Source organism: Saccopteryx bilineata, chromosome 7 (assembly GCF_036850765.1).
Source record: "Saccopteryx bilineata isolate mSacBil1 chromosome 7, mSacBil1_pri_phased_curated, whole genome shotgun sequence".
Lineage (NCBI taxonomy): Eukaryota > Metazoa > Chordata > Mammalia > Chiroptera > Emballonuridae > Saccopteryx > Saccopteryx bilineata.
This window is the reverse complement of record NC_089496.1, coordinates 38,219,225-38,231,679: the sequence shown is the minus strand read 5'-3', so window position 1 is coordinate 38,231,679 and position 12,455 is coordinate 38,219,225. Positions and strand designations below refer to the sequence as shown.

At 39.2% G+C, this 12,455-nt stretch overlaps 1 protein-coding gene across 1 annotated transcript in view; it reads right to left on the bottom strand.

The window, feature by feature from the left end:
• HDAC9 (histone deacetylase 9) overlaps positions 1-12,455 on the bottom strand; it is a 967,189-nt gene that overhangs the window by 275,603 nt on the left and 679,131 nt on the right. Inside the window, exons 14-15 of the mRNA XM_066238685.1 lie at positions 10,806-10,983; positions 1,139-1,272 (exon numbers count right to left, since the gene is read on the bottom strand). Of these exons, the coding sequence (XP_066094782.1) occupies positions 1,139-1,272; positions 10,806-10,983 (312 nt within the window). The remainder of the gene's footprint in view (positions 1-1,138; positions 1,273-10,805; positions 10,984-12,455) is intronic.

Sequence of the window (12,455 nt, the reverse complement as noted above, 5' to 3'; positions counted from 1 at the left end):
CAGAAATAAGTCAAGAAATATCGAGGAGTGTATTCAAACCTCTACTGTGAAAATATAAAAACATCAGCCACATCAATAAAAAAATGTGTCTTTTCTTGGTAAGAAAACAGTAAATATTTTAAATACAGTGTGTCCATAAAGTCATGGTGCCCTTTGGACTGGTCACAGGAAAGCAACAAAAGATGATAGAAATGTGAAATCTGCACCAAATAAAAGAAAAACTCTCCCAGTTTCATACCTATTCAGTGCAGTTCAATGTGGGCTCACGTACAGATTTTTTAGGGCTCCTTAGGTAGCTATCCCGTATAGCCTCTACAGACTCACCACTGACTGATGGCCTACCAGAACGGGGTTTCTCCACCAAACTGCCGGTTTCCTTCAACTGCTTATCCCACCGAGCAATGTTATTCCTATGTGGTGGCGCTTCATTATAAACACGCTGATATTCACATTGCAATTTGGTCACGGATTCGAATTTAGCGAGCCACAGAACACACTAAACTTTCCTCTGTACCGTCCACATCTCGACTGGCATGGCCGTGGGCTGCTCTGCTGTATACACGGTGTTACGTCATCATCTGTGCATGCGCACATGCTGCCACATCATCCTACAGAAACTGGGTATCCTACAGAAACTTTTCCTTTTATTTGGTGCAGATTTCACATTTCTATCGTCTTTCGTTGCTTTCCTGTGACCGGTCAAAAGTGCACCATGACTTTACGGACACACTGTATATTCATTTTCCTAAGACAAAACTGGCCTATATCTTGAGTTCAAAATCACTTATAATAAGGAATAATAACTACTTAGCACTTAATAGTTCACAGAGAGTTTCTCAGACAACTCAGTAAATGTTATCTATTTGGAAACAAGAATGCAATCATAGCACACACACACACACACACACACACACACACACATCAGGCAGCTGCTCAGTCTGTCAACCCTGCCTGAGTGCCTACTGTGTGCCCCGCCCAGGTGGGTCATGAGATCTATGCTACTCTTGCCAATGATGGTTCATCAATCATGGTGTTGGTGCTATAGAGTTAACATTTTTCTACTACTGCCCAAATGCATACTGGCCTCTTTACATGATTTATTTAAGTAAGTAAAAGAGTGTGGCCAATTCCGGATTACCTCACATTTATTTAGCAGCCCGGTTTCTTGCAGCCGTGACCAGATGCTCTGGATCCGTCCAGCGTGCTCGGGGTGGGCAGTGGAGCTGCCACAAACACACTGGTGTTTCAGCATCAGGGGGTCGTAGGCAATTCCTTCAGCACAAAGGAGACACAGCACAAGACAGAGGAATGGTACAAGTTAGATGGCAACATGATTACTCAAAAAAGGTATTTTAAAAAAAAACAACTTTACAAATAGAAAAATAATACATATCTACAAACTCCCCGGAGCACATAAGAGCTACTTAGTCCTGTGAAACTGGATAGATAAGCAAAATGGCAACCTCCAATCAATCAGGCCTCAGACCCTAGCTTAGGAAACCTGTCAAGTGCATGAAGATGGTAACATTTAAAGAAAATATTTAAAAACTTTAGATTAAAAAACACGCATTTTACCAGTATCTTAAATCGTTACAAAATATTTTTAGACAGACAACTCAGTTCATAGAGGTTTACATTTTATCACTGAAGCCACAAAATGAACTGACTCTTTAAATCAGCGGTAGTCAACCTGGTCTCTACCACCCACTAGTGGGCGTTCCAGATTTCATGGTGGGCGGTAGCAGAGCAACCAAAGTATAAATAAAAAGTTAGATTTAACTATAGTAAGTTGTTTTATAAAGATGTATTCTGCCAAACTTAGCAAAAATCCGACATAAAGTACTTGGTAAGTAATTATTATTATATGCTTTCACTTGCTGTAACTCTGCTTTATAAATTTTATAAAGTAAAGTTACTTCCCTACTTTATAAATCACCATTACTGTGAAACTGGTGGGCGGTTAGAAAATGTTACTACTAACAGAGATACAAAAGTGGGTGGTAGGTATAAAAAATTGACTATTCTTGCTTTAAATTGTGAATTTGTTTCATGAGCAATTCTTGCCTTGCTTTAGATCAGGTTATGTCTTTGTAATAAATTGGGACATTTCCCAACTGCCTGCCTGTTCTGCGGAACAGCTCCTCAAAGTTGAGCAGAAAGACTTTCTCTTTTGCTTATTGTGCTTTTCTCATCATTTATGCCAATCTGTAACCAATATGGATATTGTAGATTCTACAATATTGTGGGACAACTGAAGTGTTTCTTTTAAAAAATGAGTAAGTCAACTGCAATCCCTGTAGTAGAAATTACAGAGCTACTTAATGAATAAAATATGCTTTTAAATTACCATGAGTTAACCTATTTTATATTTCAGTTGGACCAGATGATGGCAAAAGTTTTATAAAAATTTGATGAAATGAACTACTAGAGATACATTAAATATGACCTAGTAAAGCAAATTACATGATAATTATAACTGGTTAATTTTGAAAAGATTTCTGCCCTTAATCCAATTCCTTGAGGGGAACACATGTTACTTTTAAAAAAAAATACCTGACATAAGAAATTATTTAACCAATATTCCAATAAATTACCATCAAAATACATTCTCTGGGGACAGAAAAATCCATGTTAAGATATTAAAAAGCATGCCCCGGCTGGGTAGCTCTGTTGGTTAGAGCATTATCCTGATATGTCAAGCTTGTGGGTTTGATCCCTGGTCAGGCACATACAAGAATCAACCAATGAATGCATAAATAAGTGGAAGAAGAAACTGATGTTTTTTCTCTCTCGCTCTCTCTGAAAAAAAAATCAATAAAAAATATTGAAAAGCTAAAATAAATATGTATTCAAGAACAATAATTACCAACCATTTGTGTTTTAAAGTAAGTTTAATTAATTAAGGCATGTTATTCTCCCTTTGACCTAGAGTATCATATTAGAAGAATGTTACTCAAGAAGGGAGAACCTTTGTCCTTGAGTATACTAAAATCTTGCAGAAAGAAGACATATATATTTGAAACCATGTGGTAAAAATTATGTCTAAAAAAATATATATATACACATATATATATATATGTATGTGTATATATTTATAATTTTGCTGGTCTGAATAATATCCATTCCTAAGACAAATGACTTCAAAATCTATCTCTAGACCCCTTAGTCTCACGTTTTCATCCTCAGTGCTGACCTCTTTACACTTGCACACTTGTCTATGCAACTGCCCATTCAAAATTTCCATTACGGTGTCTGTTTTGAGTTCTTGGTCGTAAACAGCACACAGGGTTTCCCATTGCAGAAAAGGATATTATAACCCACCATCACTCATGTAAGAAATCTTAGTGTCCTCTCGACACTCCCTAGCCAATGAATCAACAAGTTGGGTCTATTTTCCCTCCAAAATACATCTTGAATTACTCACTTCTTATCTCCAGTGCCAAAACCATACATAATCCGTGGTCTTATTATCTCTAATTTGAACTCCTGAGATAGCCCTGTAATTGGCTACTTGACCTTCCTTCTATTTCATTTGCCTCACAACAGAGGGTACTTTTGCTTAAATCCTTTGATGACTTCACTGATGGAAGTTTCCTCAGAGTCAGCCTCTATGTCGGCCCCTTCCCATCTCTCCAGTTTCATCTCACACACCTCCCTCTCTTGAGCTCTATTTCTTCCACAAAGGCCTGCCTTCCATGTCACAAAAGGATCAAAATCATACCAGCATTGCAATCATCATACATGCTCTTCCATCTAGGCCAGTGGTTCTCAACCTTTCTAATGCCGTGACCCCGCAATACAGTTCCTCATGTTGCGGTGACCCCAAACCAAAAAATAATTTTGGTGGCTACTTCATAACTGTAATTTTGCTACAGTTATGATTCGGAATGTAAATACCTAATATGCATTATGTATTTTCCAATGGCTTTAGGAAACCCTACCGGGTTCGCAACCCACAGGTTGAGAACCGCTGATCTAGGCCAAAATTCTTCCTTCCGGCCCTCACTTGGCTAATTCCTATTCATTCTTCAAGACTGTTTTAATCTCATTGCCTCAGCATTCCCTGAGATCTCTAAATTAGGTGTCCAACTACATGCACACAAAGCATCTTCTAGGTCTCCAGAACATTTATCACAATTACTTAATTGTTGTATAAACTTGTTCAATTGCTCATGTCTACATCTGGTGAGATCTATGGAAGCACAGACTAGATTTGTATTGTTTACCTCTGTACTCTTAGTATCTGTGAGGATGCCTGGAATATAACAGGTCCTCAAAAACATGTTCAAGTGAATAAATGAAAATCATAAATACAGGGTGGGGTAAAAGTAAGTTAACCATTGTGAGTACACAAAATATTGAGTTTATTCTTATATTATTATTTATTAACTTTTGTATTATTTTCCATATGAACAACTGTAAATCTAACTTTGTCCCATCTTGTAAATGAATAGATGCAAGAATTAGGTCAGATATCTCCCTTTTAAAGACTCCCTTGATGACCGTAACTTGTAGATCTCCTTGGACTCCTGAAGGTCTCATAGCCTCACTTCTCTAGTAGAGTACCTAGGATTTTATAGCTTATCTTCCTAATGGCAAGTATCTCTGATACAGACATTAATTTTACTTGGCTTTATATTTCTAAATGACATTTTACATAAAATAAAGTTCAAATGAAGACACAAAGAAAGGCAGAAAGTAGGTAGTCATAAAAAGTAACATTCCAAAATGTAAAGACACATACGACACATCTCTACAACTCAGATATATCAAATATTTATGAGTTGCTATTACATAAGGGAAATGGTTTAACATATTTTCAACCACAATATCATAATACACAAAGTATAAATATCTAGTGATACACGGAAATGAAAAAATATAGTCTCCCCCTCGTTTTAAAAACATACTCCTTAAGAAGAGCGATTCTAATCATTAAGTTGCCTAATTTTTTTTTTTACTATTTCATCTCTTGACATAGCTAACTTCACCTCCATAGTGATTGTTCCTCTTTTAACATTGACTCTATAAAGCACTGCCAAAAAAATTATGAAACAGGTTCTGGTAGCTGGAAGTTATTGCCAAGTATCTGGAGATTATAACACAAAGTCCAGGAGCTCTTGGAAAGACATTTAAATTTAAGGGGAAATAAATAAAGTCTGGAACCTTAAACCTCCACTTATTCATCTTCATGATGTAGCAATGAGGTGTTAACAGGTAGGCTGCAAGGTGAGACTTGAACCTCATTCTTCATTTCATTCTTTTCCTCCTTCTTTTTTCTTCTCTTTTCTTCTTATTTTTTTCTTACTCTTTTCAGAAACAAAGACTTATAGGGTGAGAAATAATCCTGTTCATCTCTTTCAGATTCATCTGGAATTCTACTTTTCTTTGACCCTTTCTGACCCACTGGGTTACCACTTGCAACATCAATGAATGGATCCATCTCTCTCTTGATCAATGGGATGACTTAAAATTAGATTTGGTGAAATACATAAGAGCCTTAATATAAAGTCTTTATCTGCATATTAAATCCTATTAGTTTCTTTTCTAACAAAAGAAAAACCCTCAAAAATTATGACACATATTTTAGACTTTATGCATCCTCTTTTAGTTTTATTAAACAAAATAAGTAGTTGAAGTACTTAAATTATTTTAGTGGCTTTCACAAAAGTTGGTGTGGTTGAGAACCGTGATTCTATTTTGCATTAGACTCTGACCAAAGAGATAATATTACAATGAGAGAATTTACTCACAGTAAGCTAGTGTTGGAGTAAAGAAGGCTTTAAATTGTACTGGGTGATAAAGAAGATAAAGCCAATCAAGTTCATTTGCTATTAAATTTTTGCTTTAGTAAGTCCCATGTAGTATAAACAAGCACAATTATACCATCTACTGTCGATGCCCTGTTGTGAAGCCATGGCCAAGCCTCCTCTCTGTTAGGAACAGCTGAATAGAAGAGAGGTCTAAGATAAAATACACTGCCCTTCCCTTGGTTATCAGAACACATAAAAATACCATGTCTTGGCTTTAAACAGAATAAAAAAAGCAACTCTTAAATTGATTATTCCTCAAATTCCAATACAACATAAAATCCATTTGAATATGTGGCAACCTGACTCTACAATACACATTCTTCATTGTCACTCTAGCACAGGGGTCGGGAACCTTTTTGGCTGAGAGAGCCATGAACGCCACATATTTTGAAATGTAATTCTGTGAGAGCCATACAACGACCCATGCACGTTATGCATTATCCAATAAAAATTTGGTGTTGTCCCGGAGGACAGCTGTGATTGGCTCCAGCCACCCGCAACCGTGAACATGAGCGGTAGGAAATAAATGGATTGTAATACATGAGAATGTTTTATATTTTTAACGTTACTATTATTTTTATTAAAGATTTGTCTGCGAGCCAGACGCAACCATCAAAAAAGCCACATCTGGCTCACGAGCCATAGGTTCCCGACCCCTGTTCTAGCAGCTGCATGAGTGTGTGCTCTTCTTGTCCATCCTAGAATGATCTTCAGCCAGGATCCATGCAGGGATACCAGGTAGGAGCTACATATAAGTTTCTGTTTCTTGGTTATTCCAATTCTCACAGAAAATGAACTGAAGACTTCATCTTCCAATAACTGACTGAATTCAGACATTTCCTCCTTAGAACATTGCTTTGTTCTTTACAAAAAGGGGCCAGTGTGGCTACTAACGCTAGCTACTGAGAATACACATTGAGGGTGAAGGTTTGGATGGTGTACTTTAAAAATTACATAAACTTAGTATTAAATAATTTTTTAGTTGTATCAAAAAGTATAGCTTTTACAGAATAGATTTAACCACATACCTTTACAACATATCTGTTTTCCTTACTTTTTAGTGGAACAACTAAAGGTATCACTTTATTCTGAAAAAAACCCTGAAATATCACCAAAGAACATAACAGAATGTCACTTCTGATTTTATTTAATTTTTTTTTGTGTGTGTGTGACAGAGACAGAGAGAGGGACAGACAGGAAGGTAGAGTGACGAGAGACATCAATTCTTTGTTGTGACACCTTAGTTCTGCCTTGATGTGGGAGGGGGGTGGAGCTCCAGCAGAGTCAGTGATCCTTTGCTCAAGCCAGCGACCTTGGGCTTCAAGTCAGTGACCTCTGGGCTCAAGCCAGTGACTATGGGGTCATGTCTATGATCCTACACTCAAGCCAGCGAGCCCGTGCTCAAGCCTGATGAACCCGTGCTCAAGCCAGTGGCAACCTTGAGAATTCAAACCTGGGTCTTCTGCATCCCAGTCTGATGCTCTATGCACTATACCACTGCCTAGTCGGACATCACTTTTGATTTTTTTAAATGTATCTACAACAAATAGATATTAAAGAGTTGAAAGGAGTTTAATGCTTAAAATTATTTTTTTTCAAACATACTACCCATGAAAGCCTGAAGAGTTCATCCCTAAAATCAAGATCAATAGAAAAACTAAAATGAATTTTGAGATGATGTGGATTATAAAACAAGGCAGACTACCGGGGAAATTTAAGTTGGGATTTAAGCCAGAAAAATATGTGAGGGAATAGAGTTAAAACTGTAAATTTAATTTCCTTTGGATTTGGAAAAGTACTAAGTAAAAGTTACCAACGATATAAATGTTTTTAATCCCAATGACAGTGGAGAGGCTATTAGTAGATATATAAATTATATGCTTTGCATGACTCAAAAAAATTGTTGAGGCCCTGGTCGGTTGGCTCAGTGGTAGAACATCGGCCTGGCGAGCGGGGGACCCGGGTTCGATTCCCGGCCAGGGCACATAGGAGAAGCGCCCATTTGCTTCTCCACCCCTCCCTCCTTCCACTCTGTCTCTCTCTTCCCCTCCCACAGCCAAGGTTCCATTGGAGCAAAGATGGCCCGGGCACTGGGGATGGCTCCTTGGCCTCTGCCCCAGGCGCTAGAGTGGCTCTGGTCACGGCAGAGCGACGCCCCGGAGGAGCAGAGCATCGCCCCCTAGTGGGCAGAGAGTCGCCCCTGGTGGGCGTGCCGGGTGGATCCTGGTCGGGCGCATGAGGGAGTCTGTCTGACTGTCTCTCCCCATTTCCAGCTTCAGAAAAAAATTAAAAAATAAAAAAAATAAAAATTGTTGAGTCTTTTAAGAATTTAACTGTTAGGATGCAGTGTTTTTAAGGTCAAATAGGACAAGCAAGTTTTTCTCTACTAAATTATATAACGTTGAAATCACGTAGCTACTCTTTCACCAGAACAATAATTAAAAAGTAACTTTTACTTTCAGAGGTTTTACATTTGAACTACTATATTCATAAGTGCTTATGTCTATATCTACATATATGCTACACAAGTGGATTCAACTATAATTTATTGAGTGCCTATTAAGTGCAAAGACCTGTGTTTTTAAAATATAAATCTATAAAATTTCTTATTTAGGCCAGAAATATGTCTCATCAAGTTCATTAACTATGAAAATAATCTCAAGTTCTTTTCCATGCTTGTGTTTGGAGTATAAACTCTGAGAAAGACTAGGATGCTAACATTAAGGAAAAGAAACTAATCATCTGAAATGAACAGTCTTTAGACTGTTATGCTAATGACTGGGTTATGCTTATGTCATGGTTATATTACTGGGTTTGCATGGATTCCTCTAGCGCCTACGAAGCCTGTCCATCTGACAACACTGTTTTCTCCAACTTCTAGGACCATTCAAATATTCAGAGATCTTGCTTCATTCATATTGAAGGAACACGTAAAAGGAAACCACAGCATAGGAGAAAAGGGCTGCTCCTCTTAACCAAGAAAAGAAACTCTACTAGTCGAATTATAACAGTAGACAGCAGCATACATGGGAATAACACCACAAAAAATTTAGTTAAGCTCACTTTTAAAATAAGGAAGTGATTTTGAGTGAATGGAATTGGCATTATGATAGGTTGGTTGTGACTCCGTGTTCTCTGAAAGCTTATGGCTGAATAAAAAACCACTTTCAGGAAAGAGAATCGAGTTGCAATTCTTAAAGGCTACGCTCAAAAGCATTCCTACAAGAAAGCATTTGTGACTGTATATCATGTATTTGGCTTTGAACAAAAACTCTCTGACGACCGGCGATAGAGCCAGGCAAGACGGATCCAAGTGGCTTCTGCTCACACTGGGCTGTAGCCCTGGGTCGTCTGGAATACGGGGGCAAGTCTGCTCTGCTCCAGAAAATAAAGGGATCAGAGGCGGTGGCTCATGTGGTAAAAGAAATATATCCAAATAGACCCAGCCTGTAGTTTCCTAGTATGGAATGTTGGCCTGTGGTATAACACATTATACAAAGGAGCTCCTATACATAGTTTTTAAAGATGTCTGTCAAAGTTAAATAACTCGCTCATTTCATTCATTGATTTTTAAATAAAAGATGATATCAAGACTTGGGAATGTGAGTTCAGAAAAAGTGGGTTTTTAAAAATTTTTTTCTAAGCACAAAGGGTCATATGAGGTCACAGAAGCCAAAAAAAAACACAGAAATTCTGATTTCTGAAAATTGATTCAAAAAAATAAATCAGATAACCTCGGAGAGCCTTTGGGGAGGAAGGTACATTTGAATTTTCCCCTGGCTGCATCCAAACTATGAGTCCCTTAGGCTACAGCATCTTTCATTTGATCAGCCACAGTTTGAGAGCCTGGAACAGAATGGGGTCCAACAAATATAAAACGACCCTAGTATAGTTCCTTTGTAGAGGGAAAGCACCCCTTGTTGTGTGTGTGTTCCACACTTGACCTTCCTCTGACATTGGAATTACCCGGTTTTTCCTCTGTAGCCAGGTCCTGAAAGATCAAACACAGCTGTAGGCAGAGGAACAGGTCGGTTAAAGAGCCCACCCAGAGGTGCCGTCATAAATGGAAATGGAGGCCCTGGCCGGTTGGCTCAGCGGTAGTGCGTCGGCCTGGCGTGTGGGGGACCCAGGTTCGATCCCGGGCCAGGGCACATAGGAGAAGCATCTATTTGCTTCTCCACTCCCTCCACCCCCCTACTTCCTCTCTGTCTCTCTCTTCTCCTCACGCAGCCAAGGCTCCATTGGAGCAAAGATGGCCCAGGTGCTGGGGATGGCTCCTTGGCCTCTGCCCCAGGCACTAGAGTGGCTCTGGTCGCGGCAGAGCGACGCCCCAGAGGGGCAGAGCATCGCCCCCTGGTGGGCAGAGCGCCGCCCCTGGTGGGCGTGCCGGGTGGATCCCGGTCGGGCGCATGCGGGAGTCTGTCTGTCTCTCTCCGTTTCCAGCTTCAGAAAAATACAAAAAAAAAAAAAAAAAAATGGAAATGGAAATGGAACTAACTGTAGAGAACTAAGCTTGGTTTGCTTGGCACCATTATTTCTCATGAGTCATTTGTATGTGAAGTCAGAAGAAAACTGTAAAACAAAAGAACAAGGAAAACAAACAGGGGGAGGAACACCCTTTAGATTTAAATGTAGCTGGGCACCGTAAATTTCTTGGTGGCCAGGACTACCGGCAGAAAGAGACTGAGGAACACCGCTAAAAAAAAAAAAAAATGTTGTAGGGATTTTTGTTTCCAAAAGGGACCCATCCACCTGTTGATGTGTTTTCCAGGCCCTTAAATGATAACAATTTATGAGGCTATTAATACTAAGCCCAAGATTTATCAGATGTGCTGTTTGTCTTGAGGCCAATATAACCTCATAAAATTTAGGTTGCATTGGTTAAAATGGAGCGTTCTGCTATTGGAGTTATTCAGAGCATTTAAATCGGTTAATCCTACAGGAACGGTACATTTAGCCTGCCTATTAGGGAGAGTCTTGAGGGATTCCTACCAGTTGCAGAGCCGGGCTGGAGGGGGCGGTCCTTGGCTGGCTGAGGTGAAATGGAGGCAGCGGGGGAGGAATGCGTTCTGGAGACAAGATGATGCTTCTCTAATCCATCGATGCCAACCGCAGCCAGCTGAGCTTGGCGCACCGAGAGCGCACGTGCGTGCCGGGGTTCCAGGAAGGGCTGTTGCCAAGAAAGAAAGAAAGAAAAAAAAAAAGCACAGTAGAAAGAAATGTGAGACAGGCATTGAGGGAGACACTGAGAGCGACATGTCAACAAATTAAGTTCATCAGGTCAGCGACATAATAAACAGTGTGAAGGAAAAGGGGGGAAAATAGAGAAAGGGGGAGAAAAAAACAAAATCGAGTCAATAAATCCATTCAACAGATGTTTTCACACTGACAGCCAGGGCCTGTCTGCCCGGCGAAGGAGGAGGTGATGGCAGGAGACCTGTCAGTTTGAACAGATTGAAAGAAACAGACCTTTAACCTCAAGAGGGAACATCGACTCAAGACTCATTTCCTATCTTGATACTAATGTTTTAAATACAGCCCCGGAATCGTTGCAACGCAAAGTGGGAGAACAATTCAACTGCTTCCAAACTGCCAAGGAGCTCGGTTCTGAAACATCTATCTTGGTGTCATTTCAGTACTGTGTTAATGAAATCTGTGAGATCCTAAAAATGACCAATTAAAGGGCTCCAGTTGGAAACCTTTCAGGCTTCTTATGATGATGCAGGGCAATGAATTTTTGGTAGGTTGTGTGGTAGAATTTCAATACTACAAAAATCATTAGTTTCTTGTATAGTGTTAAGTATCATCTCAGTGATTTAACAATGTTACCATTCTTCATATTGTACTTCTCAAGTGATAAAATCAAAGAACCCGATTTTGGAAGCTTCCAGAAGATTCACTTAGTCGAGTCCTCTGGCTACAAAAAAGGCAATCGCTAAAACACAGATCAGCAGCTAATTTAACTATTAATACTACACAGTGAATATTTCAAGTATTTCCTCTGTTTTCAACATCAGGGAATTAATAACCTTTGGGTGGCTTTTTATGTTTTTTCATTTTTAACAGAAAATAACTAAAGAGTGATTCAAAAGATGATCTTTGCATGCTTTGGATAAGTTAACGGATACTCCAAAAGGTTAACTAAGTCTTTTAAATTCAAGTCCAATCCCTATAATTTAAAAAATGTACATACCCTTTTGCTTTGATCTACCTGGCTAGCATTTACTTTCTGAAGACCTAATGCAAACATCACTTCTCCTTAATGAAGTCCTGCTTTAAACTTTCTGTAAGGTTAGGTGTTCCCCTTCTACTCATTTTATATTATTAGATGCCATACTCATCTTGTCGTTCTAGTACCAGGCTTGGTACAAAGTAAGTGTACAAATTAGTGAGAATGCTAACAGATTTACATACAACGCAACTGCCCTCAAGGCATACCATCTGGTTTTATGTCATTGTACTTTTCTCCATATATATATACAGTTTCTGTAGGATGATGTGGCAGCATGTGCGCATGTGCAGATGGTGACATAACACCATGTATACAGCGGAGCAGCCCACGGCCGTGCCAGTTGAGATGTGGTCAGTATAGAGGAAAGTTCAGTGTGTTCTGTGGCTCGCTAAATTCGAATTCGTGACCAA